At 35.6% G+C, this 23,195-nt stretch overlaps 1 protein-coding gene across 1 annotated transcript in view; it reads right to left on the minus strand.

Moving 5' to 3' along the window:
* Positions 1-23,195, minus strand: part of CEP128 (centrosomal protein 128) — a 142,144-nt gene that overhangs the window by 106,159 nt on the left and 12,790 nt on the right. The window contains exons 7-10 of the mRNA XM_086613474.1: positions 15,119-15,235; positions 4,450-4,536; positions 2,865-2,939; positions 1,464-1,596 (exon numbers count right to left, since the gene is read on the minus strand). Coding sequence (XP_086469600.1) covers positions 1,464-1,596; positions 2,865-2,939; positions 4,450-4,536; positions 15,119-15,235 — 412 coding nt within the window. The remainder of the gene's footprint in view (positions 1-1,463; positions 1,597-2,864; positions 2,940-4,449; positions 4,537-15,118; positions 15,236-23,195) is intronic.

The following is a 23,195-nucleotide window of genomic DNA, read 5'->3' on the forward strand; positions in this document are numbered from 1 at the left end:
AAAGCCCCAACAAAATCCAATAAAATAAGATAAGACAGAACAAACATGGAAGAAAAAATGGTGTAAATTCTGGTGTGAACGAAACTTCAAAGCCAAGGTTTTATCCCACCAGACTAATACTTCCTGATTCAGAAGCCACATTATCTGTGAATTTTATGTCTGAATCCTACAACTACAACTGAAGTTCTTAATGAGAGTAAGCTGTACATTTCCTTCTTGCAAAGGTATTCAGTCATAAACTACTACTAGAGATAAAGAAAATCTCCATTTGTATTCTTACCATGCATCTTTGAAGAAACAGAAATAACACAGTAAGGAGAAACACAACTGCATAAATTATATAAATATATGTGTATATCTTAATAGCTCCAGCACATTTTTTTTTCATATTTTTACAATAATTTTGATTTACAATTATAAAACAAATGGGAAAGTTAAAATACACTTTCATTAACATGAAAGGCATATTGTTTCAAATAAATTCACTTTTAAGCAGATACATTAACATGACTGGAGAAAAAAATATTAAAATTAGTATTTTGTGTTACATTTCTGAAGCTAAGCCATGTATAAAATCTAGCCATTTTCCAGTGCTCTGTATGAGATTTGCAAAACAGGAAGTCAGAGTCCTATTTTAATAACCAAGATAATTCAGTAGCTGAAGTATGAAAACACAAAAGTCATTAACCAAACCAATTAAACATTCACAGAGACACTGGACTTGGAGTCACTATTCCTCTGTTATCTTGAGTAATACATTTCTATACTAATAAAGAGAAAGAAAGAATTTCTCTAATGCCTTTTTGATTATGTTTGAAAAGTTTAAATACAGATAGGTAGCTAACAATGCAGCAAAGACTTTGCTAAAGTGGTAATTTAATGTGCAATTACATCTTGAAATTGTTTAAAGTATATTTCTTCTAAATATCATTATTCCCTCTCTAAAATTCTAACCTACTGCAAACAGAAGTCCTGACTGCATCATACTGGAAAATTTTGTTGACCTCTCTGGAACATGTTGCTATGCCTTAGAAATTCTGCCAGAAATTCACCAGTCTTATTGACTAGTTAAGTAAATTACTTTTGCTATGATTTTCAACATGGCAGAATTTAAACTGCAATAGACTAAAATGTAAAATTTCAGAAAAATTATATTTTAAAAAAACATTTCAAAAGTTTTTCTTCTGTTAAAACACTATCCACTTCACTGAAATTGTCTCTAATAATCTTCATTTGTTTTAACCATCCAAATCATGGTATTTTATCCTAAATTTTAGCTCTCATTGCTATTTATTTGTTACTATTCAGGTTCAGTGCCAGTACTTATTAACCTTAAGCTGAGGAGTTAAATGGCGGGTTTTGTTGAAACAGTAGAAGAATTAGACTGAAACTCAAACATAAAATTAATGTCTAGGCTAACTGACTGATTTACAAGCCTCTAGTGCAAAATATGAGAGTTGTACCTGTTCTAATTCTCCTGTCATCATCTTGTGCATCCTGGTAGCTCTGGCGGTGAATAGCAGCATGTGAAATTTGATGTTGCAACTCTACACGATCATCTTCTGCTCTCAAAAGTTGGGAATGAAGATCCTCAATCTAAAATGCATGTACAAATACCAAATGTTTAATGAAAAACAAAATGAAAGATTGAATACTGTACTTCTATTAAACACTACAAAAAGCAAAAAAGACTATATACAAGTAATATTTATAAATAAATCTCAAGAGTACTGCAGATGGTAAACAAAATGACAAATTACTTCCTAATTATAGGCTACAAAGTGATTATTCAAAATTAAAGGAAACATTTTAACTTGTTATGTTGACCACAGATGAGCATTATTTTCTCTAGACCAAACCAAATGCCACCATTTTACATGCTGCAATTGTCTTTTTACATTGCTAGTGAAAATATCTATAAAAATTTAATAAGCAATATATTTTATTTAAATTCTACTCATTAAAAATACAATGTACTTAAGAAACATAGGGTCTTTTTACACTTATCCTTTCTACTGTATACGGTCCAGCACTTATAAAGATGACATTGTGTACAAGAAAATAAAATACATGCTAAAATTGAACAAAAAGAGCTCTAACCCATATTAACTGTATGTGATATAGCACTGTATTCCATGCACAGTGAGTGAAATTCAAAACAGTAATACAGCCAACTTAAACTTCTGCTAGATAAACAATTAAACAACTAATGCCAATAGATAAGTATGCCAATTGCCCCCTCCCTATTTATTTCAATGTTTTTCCCCAGCTCCTCTGAAACAATGAACAATTAGAAACGTTTAGGAGAAAGGACACTTTTCTAAAGCTATAATCCAGGTTGTCACAACTTCTAAATTTAATCATATGTGCATCAATAGATATTGTTTAGAGCACACTTTAGATAGTTTTTCAGGTTTGTCAGGTTTGGATTTTTTATATATATTTTTTATCACATGCATGCAATACAGAAAATATTTCTAGGTCACTGGTTTATCTGAAGTCACGATTTACAACATAGTGATTTACAGCTTCGCATAACAATAATAACTAATATAGAAGTTGTTCTAAAGCATACTATGAGAGGCAGTTACAAATACTGTATATACATACTTAAAAAGTACCAACACTACTACCACTGCTATAATTAGTATATATGAACATATATACATAAAAGTTTGGAAGGCAGAAAAAGTATAACCAAAGCTCAGTCCACATATTTTAGACTCTTAAACCTATCTTCTGTATCTCCTTATTCCCTTCCCAAGACAACATTCTCAGAGTATGAGATAGGATGTTTAAGCAAAAAGAATCAGATACAGTCTAATATGACAACTTCAGCATTTTTGCCACACCAAAGCAGTTACCTGATGCAAAAGAGCTTGTCTACTGCCTTCTGATTCATTCAACTTTTTCCGAGACTGCTCCAATTCCTGCTCAAGCTTTCATTACAGAAGACGATGAAGAAGGAAAAGCAATGTATGCATCACAGTCAAAAAGTGTGTTTTAACTATTTAATTCTAGCAGAAATTAATCGATATAAACATCTGTTTAAAATGAGGTATAATATACACAATATTCTTATTCATCCAAACTTTCATTTGTACTAAATCTCTGCTATATTAATCTAAACTACAAAAAGAGAATTTAACTTAGTCTATATTTTTTGTACAATATCACATAAAAATACAAAGTAGTATGTATAATCCAAAACAAAAAAGCACAAAAATAAATTTTTACTGGGTTAAAAGTAAAAGAAAGTAAAATAAATTTCTTTAAAAGTTTCAAAAACATTGCTTGTCCCTGGATTTGAAACACACTTTCAAAGTCAAATTAAAATTAACAATGACTTAGCATTCGAAGTCACTTTTGTTACATAGTTTATTCATAAAAGTGTTAAAAGATTACATGCACTGGTAGAACTGGTAATTGGTAAATTTTCTGATTTTTCTGTGTTGTGCAAGAATACGTATTTGAATTACTCTGGAAACAAGACAACTGAATAATTGAAGTGCCCAGAATTTCGGACAATTGGTTTTTTTTTCCTAAAAATATAATATTAAGGGAATTTAAAAGCTTTTAATCAGAAATAGTCAGCAAACTGACGACTATTTAATAAAGAACAGAAAACAAAAGCTACAAAATATTTTCTGACTTCTACCACAAATAGTTCAAAGATGAAAAAGATTCACATGGAAATAAATATAGTTTTTGACAGCGGAAATTGTTATTGCAGAGATAGCAATCTCAAAGAGGATGCTGAGAGGCTGGCAAATGGGCAAAGTAAACAGGACAAACATTAATGAAATGGAGAGAGTAACACAACATAAAACACTACACACATGGTTTAGCATAAAGGGGTGTAACTTTGAAAGCATTGACAAAAAAGCTAAACTATGTAAGAGGAAAAATGCTAGATTAAGCATAATATGGCCCTAGCATCCTGCCAGAACAGAAACATAAGAAATCTTGTCTTCTATGAACAGGAAGAGAGCAATATGGCAACAGATAGTTCAGTAAGAGTAATTAATAAAAACCATGGTGCAAAATAACTAGCATGCATCAGTTACAGGCATGAAGAAAAACTGCATCTTTGAGCTGCTACAAATAAGCAACTGCTTATATGTATAAATTCAGAGACAAATAAGAGAAAGAAATCAAGGATAATCCCCAAGTTATAAACTTGTCCGCCTGGCAGGATGGAAGAGTTGTTGGAAATAACACACTATAACTAAAGAGCTTTGAAAGCAAGACAGAAGTTCATCATAGATATATTCACAGTGCCTCTGATGAAAAGAAGAAAAAAAAACACACAAAAACACCACCACAACCCTTGTTAGAGTAAAGCAAGTTTTATCCTGCTGGTTTCTCTGAAAAAGGAAGCATATACTGTAACATATGACATTATAGAATTATTTAAAACCAAACAAGAAAGGAGAAATTAAGTCTTACTTGGTTCTTTTCACTTTCGTATTTCAGAAGTTTATTTTTCATGAGTTCTTCTGTTTCATCTGCTTTAGCATCTTGCTTCCTCAAAGCCTTTAGAGGGGAAAAATATAATGTGAACTTCACTATAAAAGTTACAGAAGTCTTCTTTGTAAGGCTGTTAAAATGAAAGAAGCTGCTGACATATTTAAGAAAGAAGAACTAGACAAATGCTTTCTGACTACGTCTAATATGTGGATCCAATGTATACTGTTGTGAAAAAATAAATATAAGTCTGTGCATACATAAACACACCCATGCACAGAACAGGGCCAAATACAAAGTCAAAACTAGCAGTAACATCCTTCCGACGTATAGAGGTCCAGATGCTCAAGGCTGACCCCAGACACTTTGAGATGAAGGTCTAAGAGGCTTAAGAGATCCCCTACTGATAACCTGTGAATACATCAGATTAAAAGAATATATTCTCTAATATCAAATACGCATGATATAAAATACAATGCACTGTAGTAAGGAAAATACTGCCACAAGGTTGTGCTGGAAGCCAAAAAAAGGAAGAAGTTATTTTTATCTGACTCTGGACAGATGCTTAGAACCGCAGTATTAAGACAGAGTCAACTGAGACTTTCCTGATCAAAAGTTATGACATTGATGTGCCCTAATTAAAAAAAAATAAATACAATAAATAAAATAAAATATATCCATGGGGACTTCTGCTGTCCCCCTCTCAAACCAAAGGGTCTAAAAACACATACATTTTCTAAAGCATCTTACAAAAATAAAATTGACTCGAACATCAATTTCAACATCTTTTCTGCAAACCAACGCTATTTGCAGAACATAGCCAATCACTGGCAAAGGAATGCATTAGACATCACAGACAGTAAGGACACATACAGTTTGCAACGTACACAATCCAAGTTTGGATCTCTCAAGCCATAACCATGTCATTGGCTCATCTTAAATATCACTTAGAAACATCAGCTGAGAGATCATTAGCCATACTAGTAGACTTTGCTGTGAATTTGAGTAACTGTGTTAATAAATCTTGTTTCTTTGCTGTGCAACACAACCAAGCAGTTTTCACACTACTCGCAAATCAATTAGAGACCTTAGCATACAACTTTTACTTTCATCCGATATCATGAAACACATCTATTTATTCCACTGTTACTTGCCAAAGCTACAACAGAAACACATAGCCTGTCCAGAACTAAATGTCTTTTTCCCTGTCTATTCTTCCTGAGCAGCACTTTTATTTCACGTTTTAAAGGAGTATCTCCTTAAACAAATATCCCTGAAGTTTGCCCCTATAATTAGCGCAGTTTCACTCAGTTTTTGAACGTTTTCTCTTCACTGTCTGCTGGGGAATGATTTCACTATATGAAAACAGAAGGCAAGATATTAATAAACCTCAGTGAAGCCAGGCATTCAGCTTTAGAAGTTTTGCTTTTAAAAGCAGCTTTTTGGAGAAAATAAATGGATTTATATACATATCTCAGTCTTATATCCTCACCTACGGACACGTAAGCATTTTGTTCAGACTACTCTCCTGCTTTAACAGTTTACACTAAAAACTGATAGTTATTTATCATAACCGTGCCACTGAAAATACTATGCTACATAAAGAATTACACTTTTAATCTTCCTGATTCTTAATCAGATACTGTAAGACTGCAACATATTTAAGATATTTCTCTAAATATTTGTTACAGATTCAAATCTATCATTGCAGTCAACTAGAAAACTCAATACTGCACACAGACCTGACACACTCCCATTTTACCCGAAAAGACTCTAGGAAGAACTCCCAAAAAGCTACATGAACAGAAATCAAAGATGACCATCACTTCAGCTGATACCATTACTGCACAAGTTAGTTTTGGGTTGTTTTTTTTTTTTAATGACTTAGAAGTACCATCTCAGAACAGTCTACTAAGGGTGTATGATGTGTACTAACTGCAATTCAGCTTCATTTTTACTAGCAAATTAGAAGCTCTGTTATATATAGTCAACTGTATGCCAACCTTACTCTTGGCACTCAGTTAATATATAGGACCAAAAATGCATGTTTCCATGTGCAGATTTTGCTAGAGATGTCAGCATCATAAAAAGTTGGGCTGGAATTGGAAATGCTAGGAAAATTTTCAAAAATTTCCCTACTCAAGGTAAAAAGTATGTCTCTGCATCAGTAGTACATCCTAATTCCCAGCAGAAACCACAGAAATTAATATGCCCTTTCAACTTATCAGGATCACTGAATGATATCTAGGCTATTAAATAGCAGTAACTTCAAATAAAAAGGCAGTCTTTCCTATCACTGATACTACAAATATGATGTTCAGTTTTATTTTCTGTATATTATACAAATAGTCTGTAAGCATTTTATTTTTTAAGAATAAAAACAGTTCATATATATCAGAGTTAAAATACTACAAAAAGAATGCCATTTTACAGTAAATTAAACATACTACATGTGCATTGCTTCAACTGTGAAACATGCATTTTTCCAGTAGGTGCTAGGTAGGCAATCAGTTAACTAATCAAACTGTCATTAAGAGATGGAAACACCTGGTCATCCACAGCCAGACAAGCATCAGCTATTAACTGACAATTCAGAAACCACAGAGATAAAAGTTAATTCTATGTTTTCCCCCCTTCTTGTACTCCTTTTAAAATAATTCTCCCACTGGTTTGTGCCACTCTTCTTTCTCCACTAAAGGTTTCTCTATGTAAGGTTTCTCTTGGGAAAGGAAGGATTAAAGATTAAAAAAACAACACAAACACACCACCACAAACATATAAAGATCCACCTGATTCTTTTATTTCATTTGTTGTCTCCGAAGAAGTGGTTGGGGGAGTCAAACAGTCAAAAATAGGAACTAGGAAAGGGATGCTGAGGACAACAGTTCCAACACACACACACTCCTCCCTGATGGCTCCCAAGCTGCAGGCAGACGCTGCTCAGGAGAGCTCTGCCTGGCAATGCTGAAGTACCAAGGAACAGGAGCAGGCCTACAGTCATCAGGATTCCCTCACCAAGATCCTCCTCTTGAAACCATTAATGTCCAGGTTGGCCAAGAGGAGGCTGACAAGGAAGTTGATGAGGCCTTGCATGGCCAGGCATGGAGGAGGCCACAAGGAAATGGAGCTTTCATGTAAAGAGGTCTTCACAGCATGTTTTGGGATGGACCAGCTAGATGTTACACTGCTTGCCTAGGTGGTCAGAAACAGGCTCTTGTCCCTGACAGGATAGATGAACTCTTGATTTAACCCACTAGAGCAATTCTTACAGGCCTTTTTTAAAGAGTTCACTAGTATAAAACTGTAATAGAACATTAACATACCTGGTATACCCAGCTTAACATACCTCATCCATATACAGTACATCAAACCCCAAAACTTCAAATAGATCAAATAATTTACTACTTGATAGACAAATAGTTTTTCTTATATGAGGAAAACTATGTGAAGGCCTCTGCAAGAACAGTTCTCTATGTTTCCAACTTAGGAAAAGTCTTCCAATAGAAAATCATAACTTTTACTGCAATTTAAGCCTACTAACTTTTCTTGGAGTTTGGCTTTTGTGTTTTGTCAGGTTTTGTTCTTTTGTACAAAACCAGATTATTTGAAAGTAATGCACAGATCACAAACTGAAGATTGCTCTTTTGAAGTGAGACTGATAAGTGAATTACATTCATACTAGCAGAAATACACAAACAGACCAGCCTCATGATATATTTTAAAATAAAGGTAAAAATGTACCACATCCTACACTGAATGAAAATTTTTCCCTAACTTGCTGCCTTCGCAGCTGGCATGGGTCCAAATATGCTACCTATCCATAGCAGCCAGGAATTTAAAGACAGACTGCCTAGATATTTCAGTGACAGGTATGTACGAGACTTGCTCATGTTCCAAGACAGAGTCAGATTCAAACTACAATCAAAGCAGAAACCATTAGCCACAGGAGGTGTAGCACAGAGCCAAGAAGCAAGTATCAATGATGCATTAAATATCCAGACAGCTCAGAGCACAGATCAAGTTTATCTCTGATCTTGTATAAAAAGACACGCAAAAAAAGAATTTCCAATAATGCTTTTGACTGTCAGTCTACACCATTTTGTTGAAAGTCCACCAGCATCTTGCAGTTCACAGTACGTGCAATGGGAGGCAAATGGAATCTAAGTATCCAGTTGCACAAAAAACAAAAACAAAAAAAAAAAACACTTCCTGATCTATTCAAGTTATTAGCTTAAGATATAATTACAGTCATTGCCTTACCACAGTCAGTGGGTTCAAAATGTTCTCTAAAGATGATTCTGTTCACCTAAAGCGTGCAAAGCATGAACACAGGGTTCACCAAAATCCAGGAAGCCAAGCAAAGGAATTAGTAAAGCCATCCAGTACATCCAACACATATGAAAGCTGTTTAAAGACCATTTTTAAGAATGATACTTGACCTTGTTTTAGAAAACAGATGTATAAATGTAAACAAACAGTACAAGGTGATGGTGTCTACATGTTCAAAATAAAGCACCGAAGAATGTCAAAGTAGCTTCAGCTTACCCAACAAATGTATGTTGTTAAAGCAACCCATATATACATGTCAGTATGCACTGGGAAGACGAGCATATTTGTTCTCCTTTCTAATCAGAAACACATTTGTATCAGGAATATAAAAGAAAGTGAAGATGTACGATTTGCCTGAATGTCTGTTTGCTAATTGCAATTTTCTAATTTGTAGTAATTGATGTTTAAACAGATAGCGTTTAAACACGCCATTACCAACACCAAAGTGTTCAAGGCCAGGCTGGATGAGGCTTTGAGCAACCTAATCTAGGGAAAGGTGTCCCTGCCCATGGCATGGAAGGTGGAACTAGATGACCTTTAAGGTACCTTCCAATCTAAACCATTCTATGAACACACACTACATTAAAAGATACATAAAAATGTAGAGAAAATCATTTTTATCTACCTACAAGCAGAACATATAGACTACAGATTCAAAATAATAATGCAAATTTATATGTTAGAGATGCAAAATTTTAACTTCAAGCTTTCTTTATGGTCAGTCAACCAGATATCATCTTGGTTAATGATCAGTCTATGATTATAATAATAGCACAATACAAATAAAGTTTGCATATCATATAAAAGACAGAAAGACAAAATAGACAAGAGAAAGACCAAAACAAATGCACCATCATGTTCAGTTAGCCCTTGAAAATATGTAATCTAATAACTGAGATTTAGGAAGACGATACTCTTAAGATGGTAAAATACTGACAAGTAGTGGTCAGTTGTAGGCACTGCACTTTCCTGAAAAATAACTATTAACGTTTAAACCTTACAAGATTTCTTAATTAAAGGAACTACTGATCAAATGCAAAAGTCAAATTTGATTTTGTTTGCTTTGAAATGTAAAACAGGAAAACTAATGTAAAATTCGTCTCATTAAATAGCCACAAATACTTTCAACAGCATTTCTTTGTAAATCATTCAAGCTGTATTAAATGACAGGATTTCAGAATTCAGTCCAAACCCTACCCTCTCTTCCAGTAATGTAACTTGGGTAGCATCTCGGAGAAATAAAAGAGGGCAGAAAAAGACTTTAATAGAACATTACGTTCATGCAACAATCACCACAAGACTGAGGCCACTGACAGAGCTGAGTCCATCTAACTTGTAATTCAAATCACAGAGGATAAGAAACAAAATAACAAAATAAAAAGCTCTTCTTAAAAATTATGTAAAAACATGCTTCATCCAAATAACAATTGCAGCAAGATATTTAACTATTTACTTTAGTCTCTCTAGGGTATGCAAAACTACATCAAGCAATTCAAGTACATTCTTTCTAACACAGAGCAACTTAAGCTACAGAGATACACACCATGCCCTAAGAACATCTATATGTTATAGAGACTACCTGATACATTCCTCTAAATATCATCCACATGCACTTCAAGCTTTCAGATGGAAAGCTTTCTCCCCTAATCAGCATCTGCAGGAGGCATGTCTACCCTTCTCTCTCCTCCAGCACGCTGTATTTGTCTAAATAAAGGACCATGTCCTCACAGTCCTCAAACACAGAGTTATTAAAAGAAAGTGGCAACAGAAGACGATAGGCAGTGGAAGACAAGGGGCAACTGGGCAAATGGCTATCACTCCTCAGAGAAATTCAGGTTAGTGATAGGCAACTATCACTGTCTGTTCTTAAGGGATTGTCCATACACATATTTACATGGGTGAATACAAGCACTCCACTCCAAATAGGGTAGGGATCAAAAAATTCCAAGACCACCACTATCCAGGTTAGTATTATTATTGCAGACAAGTGTCATTAAAGAAAATTAGAAAAATGAAACCTAAATTGCTACCCTTATCTCCAAGCCTTCTTCCAGAGAATCAGCACAGATATTTATCAGTTTACTGGCTCAGGTTTACCCATGCTCCACCAGTGGAGGACATCTCATTTACTGGAAAGCAGCTTGGCTTCTCGCTATGTTGATTGTGTTCATCAAGACTATTTTCACCTACAATGTCCCCGGAGAATCTGAGTGAGTACACACTTGTAAGGATATACTGAACGAAGAGATCAATAGCTGGTCCTCAGCGTCATTCTGTATATCCCATGAGAGATCCAAGAAGTGCACTGATGAGACTTTTGCAGACTTGAGAATAGCATCTGCAATAGCTGAGTATCAAAGCGGCAAGAAAGAGCATGTTTCACAATAAGGAAGAAAATCAGTAATGTCACACATTGTGTAAAGAAGTCATCGTTTTTAATGTACAATGTAGTCACACTTGAACTGTAAGGCAGTCAAGAAATAAGTAAGCTTCCACACTGGAGTCTCTGAGGATCTCTGCTCTTGAAACTTCTCACACCTATGAAATAATATTTGTGGCAAATGCTACCACCAAGTGATGAATGATCAGTAAGAAAAAAATAATTAGCATCAGATATTTTACATGAAATCAAATTATTCTTATCAGAAATTTTATTATTTTCTTTATTTTCAAATAATTACCCTATAGGCTTTGGTGAAATCACCTACTTAAAATGTAAAATATTTTAAAATATCATAAAAAATGGTGTAAACTATTGAGTTTTTCTAACAAATTTGCTCAGAGATCATTAAAGCCAAATTTAATTTTGTCTATAGTACAGAATAAAAAATACCTTACCAAAATACATCAAATAATTACATTGATGCATGTAATGAACAAATCAACACGATGTCAACTACTACTCAACTTGAATACATAATTGAAATAACAACCTTTTTAAACTATTCATATTCATAAATTTAAAATATTTCATAATCATAAATTACATTACTCATTCCATTTGGTCTGTTATACTGAAGCTATTCATCTGTAACATCACAAATTAAGAAAATAATTTGAAAGATCAAAAACTCAAATCTGTTATACCAAATTCTCAGACCGTTTTGTGTTGGCATTTTTTCCTATTTGTTTTTAATTTGAGATTAGATCAGTTATAAACATTTTTCCTCCTTAGATATTCTCATATTCCTATATCTTGTATAATTTATATTCCATAACAAAGTAATTTTCTTCAAAGTTTTCCCACACAGTAACCTCTCTCTCAGGATGATAGTACATAGAGAAGTACCATGTACAGGATCCAGACTATTTCACTTTCAAACACAAGTGTTTTTCAAACTGTATGGCACAAGGCGGTCCAGTTTGCCAATGTAAAAGCTAAAATGCTCAGTCAACTGTTCAAGAGATGTTGAACCATTCCTGATAAATACAAACACCATTCAGAAGTGAGACCATATTCTACCTAGAGAAGGATGAATTAACATGGATGTTTAATGGAGAAGAAAGACGAGACAGCTGGATGGAACCTTGTAGCACGGGTCTGAGATGTAAGGATGTTAGCGATATTGGAGTCTAAAGACATCTGGCATGTAGGAAGTTGCAACTCTGTCACAGAGATGTTCTCCAAGCTGTTAAGACAGCTAAAAGAGAAGTATCAGGAAAATATACAGTTTGTTGCTACTAGGAGTGTAATTGAAGTCTGTGTTTCAAGGGCAATACTGTCTCCATATTTCTTTGTAATCTGTGAAAGAAAGATTGCCTAATACCTATGGAAAGAAGCTCCCTTCTACACTTGTCATCTGACACCATCAGGTTCTATTTTGCATGTTAAAGGTTACAAGCTCCTGAAAAATCCATAATTCATTGCAACAGGGGTAATCTATGGTTGTGATTTAACCCCAGCCAGCAGCTAAACACCACACATCATCTCACTCAGTCCCGCTTGCTGCTCCTCCCTGGGGGATGGGGGAGAGAATCGGAAGAGCAAAAGTGAGAAAACTCGTGGGTTGAGATAAAGACAGTTTAATAGGTAAAGCAAAAGTCATGCACGCAAGCAAAGCGAATCAAAGAATTTATTCACTACTTCCCATCAACACGTACATGTCCAGCCATCTCCAGGAAAGCAGGGCTCCACCACACACAAGGTTACTTGGGAAGATAAAGTGTCATCACTCGAACAACTCCCTCTTCCACCTTCTTCATCAAGTTTTATAACCTGAGCATGACATCACATGGTATGGAATACACCTTTGGTCAGCTGGGATCAGTTTTCCCAGTTGTGTCCTCTCCCAGCTTCTTGTGCGCCCCCAGCCCACTCACTGGTGGGGTGGTGTGAGAAGCAGAAAACACCTTGACTCTGTAAGCACTGCTCAGTAATAACAAAAACATCCCTGTGTTATCAATAGTGTTTCCAGCTCAAATCCAAATCACACCTCCATACTAGCTACCATGAAGAAAATTAACTCTATACCAGCCAAAATCGGCACATCTATGTTTTATTGTGATTCCTAAATACAGTGACAAAAGTTCAGTCCAAGAACTCCAGAGTCACGACTGACATCAGCCACACAGAAGGACAGTTTGGAGATACGAGCCCCTGCTTGAGAGAGTGAAAATAATCACCAAGAATGTAATTCTCCTCCAGGTAGCAGCAGCTAAGACTGTATGGCATATGCAATAAGCCTGTTCAAGTCAGGATTGGCTCTGAATCTTGGCTTGGCAAAATTCCTAACAGTAAAAGTTTACCAAACAAACTAATAGGTGTTGAGCTTTCCTGTAAACTGAGAATGAGGGCTGTATAGGTTTTGTAAAACAGTGTCAAAAAAATAAATTAATCTTTTAAATAGAAAGGGGCTCCTTGGGAAAAATAATTTACAAAAATATGCACAGAACAAAACAGAATTTGCAGGAGAAAGGATTAAAATATCTTCATCTACAGCTGGACATCTTGGGGGAACGGAATGTTGGGGATGTACTTGGTACCTCATATTCAATTTGCATGAAATTCTAAAGATGAGCTACTAGGAAAAAAGGATTCAGCTTCAGGGCTCATGATCACGTAGTCAATCATATGAAAGTCTTTGAAATATATTTGAATTCATTCACTTGAATTCAAGTTTTCCTTCTAAGGAAACCACGGCAGTGTCAATGCATCTTTACAGTTACAAGTCACTACCTCTTTAAAAGGATAAAAAAGGATTGTCCCAATCTGCAGATAGCACTATCAAATGACACCAACTCATTTAATTAAGCATCCCTCTACCAGACTGAAGGTACAATTGAAGAATCTAGTAACAGATGCAGGCATATTAAAGAGCAATGGAAGCTGCAATAAAGCATTCTAGTTCTTTTCACCTAATAGGACACCAATAGGGGAAAAATGAAACAGTAACTCTTTCTGAAATGCTAGCAGAAGCATTACAAGCATTTTGATAAACATTACTTTTTATCTCTATCAGAAGAGCATCTTATCTTCTTAAATATGATCTATTTGAAGAGCCTCTACCCTTACATGAAATACAAAGTGTCAATCTAAATTAAGGTTCCTCAATATCACCGCACAGTATAAAACAAGTGCCTTCCAAAAAGGATGTATGCTGTCACTAGTATTACAAGTGAAAAATAAAGAATTACACATTTCTTCTCAACTACAGTATTCTATCACATAGTTAAAGATATGATTTGCAATGTTATCTCAAGGGGAGTGAAATAAAAAGTTACCCTGCATTAAGACATAGATTTTTCCAAACAGCAGCAAAATCAGAGAGATGTATTTTTCACACATTTCCTAAAACAAGCAGAAAAAAGCTGCTAGCTGTCTCCAATTTTAATTCATAATATAAACCTTTGTATTTGTCTCCTAAACAGTATTTTATACTTCATCAAACACTGTTGAATGAAACTGTTTGAAAAGCAATGAAAAGCTGGCTGGCCACTACAGTGCATTTGATTGCTTGTTGAAATAAATTGCTCACTGCAAGCAAAGTTTACATTTTAGAAAACAAAATGTTTTAATTGAGACAACCCGGCTAATAACCTGCTTTTGTTTGTTTGGGGTTTGAGAGAAGGCATAGGGAGTGGGTTTCTTTAAAGAATGTTTGTGTCAGTTACCAAAAAGGTCTAAACATAGACCAGACTGTATCACGAAGAACAGACTGTACTTGTTATCATCTGGTCACCAAAGCAAGCAGAGCTGGACTGATACAGTTAAAAGAATGAGTCAAAGATAGGAGCACTTTGGCCAGTTTGACAGGTACAGGCTCACAAATGTAACATGTTCCTAACTTAATCCTGAATACACAGGAAGTTTTCATTTGCATACCTCTTGTAATTGAAGAGACATATGTCCCAGCTGGTCCTGGCGCCTTTCTACAAGCTGCCTTTCAGCACGCATTTCTTGTTCTATCTCCTGAAGTCTTCTCTCTACACGTTCTGATACCTTCAAAAGGAAAAAAAAACCACCTTGCAGGAAATTAGTGTGTCTTTTACCACATATTAAGAAAATGATGGCAAAAAAGGTAAATAAGAGTATGGGGCAGAAAGAAGAGAGAATACAACTTTTATTTTATTAAATAAGATTTCGAATGTTATAGAAAATAACTGGAGTTCTAGCAATGAGTACTCCAGAAGTACTCAAGCAGGGAACTGACCTGCTATCTTGCTAACAATATCCTCCTTTAGGTATATGCATATTTTTCTCTCCAGTGGTGGTTCTACTCAAGTGCTAAATATCTCAGTATCAAGCTTGGTGCAGCCTAACCCAAAGCTGTAATACAAAAATCCTAGCTTCTCTGCGATAGGCCTAATTAACATCTGGAGAGTCATTTCTTCCTCATATCCAGGCTATAAAACAGACCAATGTTTGCCTCTTTCATACTCTGAAATCCGTGAGTGAAAAGCAGTAAACTAGAGCTAAGTACATAAGAATGACTGTAATAGCACAAAGTAATTACATCACTTTAAGACTTTTGTGAATCCATGTACAAACTAATACAAATAACACTAGTTATTTGTTAAAGCAATTTGGATTATAAACACAATGTCTCAACTTTAAACTACAATACCATAACTACTTTATTTTTGCATTTCAAGCTGCTAGCAGACAGCACCCTCTCGTGGGCAGCAAATTAAATTTATATTGTGAAAGTTAAAGATTAGCAAGGAAAATACTTATGTATCATTTCCTCCCTATCTTAAAACTAATTATTTTAAACGATCACTAGAAAACAATATATCTATTAGCGAATGGTATTTAGATAAAAAGAGAGAGACTTAAAATACCATTCAACTACTAGTTTCTGATGTACGCGGAGGGGAACAAGTTCTCATCTGTACTTTCACCATTAAGCACGCTTCTACTAGCCCTAGGCATATAAATGGAAAGAAAATTTTAACATGAATAATACAGTTGTGTAGCAACCAAAATATAATTAAGGTTATATTTATATTCTAGGCTTCATGAATACATCAGGTTTAAAGAACAAAACAGTCTTTCTTTACAATAAAACACATCAGTTTTAAAACATTTCTTATTTGCATAGCCAGATGCATTTGGAATTTTGTATTTTCTCTCAAAAACATTAGGAGATGATCAAAAAACATAGAATGTCAAACGATGCGTTTTCATGTAAGTTACAAAAGCTCTGAAGTTATAATCCAGAATAACTACTTACTAAAAACTAATACATAAAAAATAAGGACCGCATCACGTTTGTATTTGTTTTGACAGCTACTACTTAGTGTTACTTCTAATAAGTCACAAAATATTCCAGCTACGAGAAACAACAATACTACGTAGCAGGAACAGAAAATAACTTTGTCATTAAACTCGTTATATCTTTGCTGAAAACTGGGAAATGCCTGTCATCCTTTTCTTCAGATATAACTAAATATAAATACAATAAATAAAAATAAAGTACACAGATGAAATCAAGTCCTGTTTTTACATTCTAAAAAAAAAAATCTTGACTACACATTTCTGCAGGCAGAAGCTTTCTCAGCTCTCACATATCTTTTACAAGTGAAGTTCAGCAAGAGAACACTAAAGCTATTAAGAAAGAAAATGTATAATTTAGACTTGACAAAAGATCCAAAAGTAACATCACTCCCAAAGACAACATTTTAAAGGAGAGGTCAGTAACTTCCTCACTGACACAGGTCTAGTTCACTGCATGCACAGCAAATGACATGACATGAGGCAGCACTAGGTAAGCTTCACATCCCAGCAACTTCAGATTTCATTGCAAATTATCACTAATGCAGAATAAGTAGGAAAGTAACTTCTTACTAACTACAAGATATCAAGTGATTTGCCTTGCCTCTGACTTCTTTCAACTCCCTCCAGAATAAAACAGTTATCCTGTTTCTAACAAGGTACTAAAAAAGATGCATTTATTATATTTGGCAGGTGCACAGAAATTCCAAAGTTACAGACAACCCTCTCTCTCAAAAAAAAAAATAAAAATCCACAAACACCCAAACCAAAATACCACAACCAAAACAAACCACCAAACATTTTGTTGCTTCTTATAACTCATTGGGAAAAAAAACCTCTAATCAAGAAACTATAGTTAGTATATCATTAGCTCATATTCTCTGCACACAGAGCCCAGAAAGAAGAGCCTGGAAGAGACTTCAAAGGCTAGCAAACTTACTGCCTATCTACCTTGCTCAAAAACATTCACAGAAAACTTTTACAGCCTCTATAGACAATTCATTCCATTGCCTCTAAAATAACCTGCTTTTCCTAAAGTACAATTTTAGTCTTCCTTGCTGAATTTTACACCTATTAACTTTGTTCTATCCTCTAAGCCACATCCAAGACTGGATACTGGATTTCAGTTATGTTTACCAACATATCTGAAGTCCATCTGCAAATGTAAGAAGCATCTCTATATTGCATCCTCTAGACTATTAATAAAAACTTCAGAGAAAAACAGATCAAGAATACCAACACGTGTAATGCACTTCACCAACTCTAATTTTAACAGCGAACAGTTTACCAGCTACACAAGTATCTAGACAGTTGTGTGTTTATTCTAGAGCATATTCAGTTTTACCATATTTTACTGAAAAGCTTATTAGAACAGTATATGAAATTCCATTTAAAAAAACTCCAAAAATTGCATCAAAAATATAGGAAAACTACTACTTCATCCTTGTAAACTCCTTTTATACGAGTGGCAATTTTCTTGACAAGTCTGCTACTTAAGTTTCTTGCTTGCTTTATTTTCTCCTCTTTCAAGACTTGCCCCTTTCCAATATTTCAAAAACATTTTTTCTAACTCACCCTCACAGTTGTCCATATGGCTCCAAAACAGTTGGTAATGGTTTCAAAAATCACTTCAGACAGTTATTTAAGTTTCTTAGCTAATCTGCACCAGGTTATTTCACAATATTTTACAAACCTGCCTTCCCTCTCAAGTATTTTAAGTTGAGGTCTTACACTGCCATTGCTGGTCACTAACTTGCAGCTTAACCTTGTTGGCAAAAAACAAGTGTTTGTTTAAAAGGTGTTAAAGAGGAATCGACTTTCTTGGCACACTGTGTCAGTCATTTCCCCTCTTCTGCAAGGAACAGCCCAATTGCTTTGGTCTCCCTGAGAAACAGTGATGCATTTACAAGTGAATCATCATCGCTCTTGCTGCTTCCTTGTTGGTGCATCCTAGTATCTACCACCATGGCCTTTCCACTTTGCGCATCCTATTATCTGCCACCATGGACTTCCCATTCTCATATATTTGCACTATTTTTTATGACTGTTCTTATTAATCTAATCTGATTTTCACTTCCTGTGTGAAGGAAGTTCCTTCCTTCCTTCTTTGTGCCTGAAGTAAATGCAGAGCTACTAATTCAGCCAAACAGATACATTGCTATACTTCCTACACTTTCTTGTCAACTTTTTCTTTAAGAGGATTTGCATAGAACATGTTTGAATCTTGCCCAACTCTCATTTCCTCCAAATACGTGCGTTTTGTCGGCATGTCATCAGTCATTTCATAAATAAAAAATTTGCAACCTCACAAACCATTCCAAATATGTATGAAATAAAAGATACGGTAAACAAAGAAGAAATCTTAGACTATGAGCAAATTGATACCTTCAAGCCATCATTTTTTCCATCAAATTTTCGTTGACTTTTTTTTTGTAAGATAGACCTTGGCATACAGAATGGTTGACTACTAGTTAAAGAAACTTGTTTTAGGATAAAGGAATTGGTACCACACATTAGTTAACATTTCATCAGAAGGAAAAGCATTTTTTGGTAGACAAAATGCTTACTATAAAACAAAATTAGAATTAATCCTGAAAGAGGATTAAACAAAGGCAGCCTCATAAACACTACTTTTAGCCTAATTTATGAAGAACACCACTTAGGAGATTATGGTATTTAATTTGTGCTCCTCATGCCCTAGCCTCCCCAAAACACAGCTGAAATTGGCCAATAGATTCAAACATTCAATGGTAAAGAGCTGTCAAACATATTTAGACTTTGCGAGTGGTTTCAAGAAAATAAGATCCTAAAAAGAGGTAATCTCATAAGTACCCCACTTAGGGAAACAGAGAGAACTCAGCCTTTATTCCTTTGGTTTGGTTGTCAGTAAAGTACAGTACATGCATTTAGTCTGAAATTAAGTATTAGTCTATTTAGCATTCTAAAAAAATATGAAGTTGGAAGTATAAGAAAAATAAAGCTAGCAGTGAAGTCAGAAAGATGCAAAGAAAGTGGCAGGGGACTTTGCAGGGGTATCATAGTGAAGCAGCATAATATGGGAAGAGCATCGAAGTTCTTTACAAGGATTTAGATAATCAAGATACAATATGTTTCTGTAGGGTGACACAAACTCAAAGCATCCAAGTAGTAAGGGAGGAGACTCATGGGAAAAGAAGGCAGAAAGCATGCAAGTCCATAGTAAATTAGGCTTTATTATGTTGCACCTTTCAACAGTGCAACAGAACCAAATACTATCATTTATGGCTTCCTCTGCGCTCTCTGGAAAAGCTGCTATGTCACACTCATGTCCTGGCAGTGTTTAGCAGTAACACTTCCTGGAACGCAGTAAACTTACTATCTCCATTTCAGGAAATTTAGCATCATCACACTGTTGCAAACTGTGTCACTTATCAGCACACTTTCCAAATTATTTGTTATTTATGCTATGGAATAGCAGAAGTCCCAACACCGGTCCCCTCCAAATCTGAGGCCAATCTTCTGAGGTATTTCTATGCCGGAACTTGCCAACAGTCTCCCTGGTCAAAATCGATGTAAAAATAGAAAATGCTTTTTCTCCCATCCTCCCCACAGATGATACCTTCCCTGAACACTTTCTAGTTTGATCATCTTTTTACCCACTGATACTACGGCATTAAACAGGGTTTATCAGTGCATATAACTTTTCAATGTTTGTAAACTTTTTTTAAATCTGCCCTACTGCATTTTTATATTTAACTACTGAAGTTTACCTAACTTTTCTACTTCTGTCATTTGGCTATAACTTTTGGAAGGATTCCTTTTCACCTTGTGTAGTTACATCAGCCACCTTTTGATTTCTTTCGAAAATGTCTTTTAATGCATTGTCTTTCATGTCTTTTAATGCATTGATTCGAAATCACTACTGCAGCATATTCAGATCACTTCCACATTGTCTGGAAATATTCTACCCTTTTCATTCTTCAACATTTTTCTAAGAAGGCTCTTTATTTTTGTGCAACTCTCACTATTCTAAGAGGTTTAGCTTTTTTGCTCCAGTAGGGATGCCAAATTTAAGTTTGCTTTGGTCATTGTTACAAGGTGAATATTTCACAGGTTAAAAGTCATGCATAGGACTCTTGTTTATGGCAAATAATATTTTTTTTCCTCTGGAACATTTCTGCTTATTTGCTCCACAGAGCAGTTAATGCATCATCTAATAACATAGTTCCCCCAACATAAAATTTACCCAGTCTAGATTGGTGTAGACATTGTCTACCACAAGAATTATCTTCCCCGTTTTTATAGTCTCTCTGACCTTCCTCAGTTTGTCACAGAGCCTGTGACACATAACAATGGGGATTAAAAAAAAAAAAATTAGAAGCAGCTAAGTGTTAACTCATTAATCAGCACATGCAGAAGAAACTCTGGAAATCACTTTTCTTCCTTTATCCCAAATGACTCTGAGTCAGGACAACATTTCTACCATAAGAGTATGTATCTTGTCCTCTGGATCTTATCAAAAGCCTTAGTGCAGACAAGTGACTCACTGCAGAATAGCACAAAGAATATAGAGGTTCTACATAATGACATGAAACGCCAGCACTAAATTACTGCAGGCACAATATATTAGAATGTGATTTCAAGGATGCGTTTTCAGCAACACAGACTACCTGAAGGATAATCATGACACTAAGAGCTGTGTCTCTGCTTAAAGCTTCCGGATAGCAGTAAAATCTATGAAAAAGGATTAGGCTATCAAAAAGTTCCCCCACCATCAATTAAACACAAAGAATAGAATGTCCTGTTTAAAACCAAAGCGACATTTAAGTCATGCAGCTAAATATAATCTTGTGGAAGATGCTGGATGCTAAATCTACAAAAAGCAGTATCTTACTTCTTGAATTTCTCTCCTGTTTTTCAACTTTCCACTGTTATTTCCAGTGCACAAGTCATAGAATCATGGAACAGTTTGGGTTGGGAGGAATCTTAAAGATCCTCTAGTTCCAAGCCCCCTGCCATGGGCAGGGATATCTTCCACTAGATCACATTGTTCAAAGCATCATTCAACTTGGCCTTGAACATTTCCAGGGATGTGGCAGACAGAACTTCTCCGAGTAACCTGTTCCAGTGCCTCTGCATCCTCAGAGGGAAGAATTTCTTCCTTAGATCTAATCTAAATCTCCCCTCTTTCAGTTTAAAGCCATTGCCCCTTGTCCTATCACTACATGCCCTTGTAACAAGTCCCTCTCCAGCTTTCCTGTAGGCCCCCTTTAGGTACTGGAAGACTGCTAGAAGGTCTCCCCAGAGTCTTCTCTTCTCCAGGCTGAAAAACCCCGATTCTTTCAGTCTATCTTCATAGCAGAGGTGCTTCAGCCCTCAGATCATCTTCGTGACCCTCCTCTGGACCTGCTCCAACAGGTCCAGGTCCTTCTTACATTGGGGGCCCCAGAGCTGAACGCAGTACTGCAAGTGGGGTCTCACAAGAGCAGAGTAGAGGGGCAGAATCACCTCCCTTGACCTGCTGGCCATGCTTCTTTGGATGCAGCCCAGGATACGGTTGGCTTTCTGGGCTGCAAGCACACATTGCCGGTTCATGTTGAGCTTCTCATCAATCAACACCCCGCAGTTTCTCTCCTCCTCAGAGCTGCTCTCAATCCATTCTCCACCCAGCCTGTACTTGTGCTTCAACAGATTTTTGTTGCCTTTCTTGTCATGACCTATTTTATTATCAATGCAGACTCAAAAAAGAAGTGTTAAGTTTAGAAAAATAGCAAATTTCTTTCACAGATGTCACTTTACATATTGTTAAACTTTTCCCTCATGACAAATGATAATGTGTGATATACATTTCATAAATCACCTGTGCAGTGCCAAAAATCCCTGTATCAGATCTTCTGAAGGACAGTTCCTTATCTGACAATAACCCTGGCTCTCTGAGATATCATAACCACATTAACTCCATGCGAGACTCGTTTCACTTGACATTACTGTCTTTTTCCACAGACGCAGCCTACACTAATCTAATGGCAACATCTCAATCAAGAATCCACTTAATTTGCACAAATCCATGCTTTGGTGTAGTTGCTTTTTATGCATAAAGATCAGCCAGGAGATCGCAACAAAATATCAAAGAGGGCTGTCTTATATAACCATAGGTAAGTAAATATTCTTCCAATTGTTTATAGGTCTCTATGGACAATCCCCTAGCAAGCTTCCAAACTCTTTTCAAGAAAAAAGGAATCCCACAAAACGTCTAGATGAGAGATTTTCATAGAGAGTGTTGTAGAACCTGCAGTCTTTATACCAAAACTGCACACAGATTCTCAAGTACAAGGCCATGGAGAGTGCTAGATTTGAAACAGGCATCAAAGTATGTCTTTGTCACCACCTCAGATGTCCTTTGTTTTTTATACTGGAGTGGAAAAGGCTCCCTTTAAAGGTAAAATGAATGTGCATTGATTGTTTTGTGTGGCTCAAAGTGTTTAGATTCAGCATCAAAAAGGCTTTAACCTCTAAAAATAAATTCTGAACTATTGACTCAGAACAACTATAGTGACTAAACCTTTATCACCACACATCTATATACAGGCAGTTTTCAAACAGTACTGAATATGCTGAACAGTACAGCTCTAATAATTTAGGTATATGTCCCTACAAAACCAAGACTTCAGGACACTGAACTGGAAAGAACGTTTCTACCACGAAC

Source organism: Tauraco erythrolophus, chromosome 6 (assembly GCF_009769465.1).
Source record: "Tauraco erythrolophus isolate bTauEry1 chromosome 6, bTauEry1.pri, whole genome shotgun sequence".
Lineage (NCBI taxonomy): Eukaryota > Metazoa > Chordata > Aves > Musophagiformes > Musophagidae > Tauraco > Tauraco erythrolophus.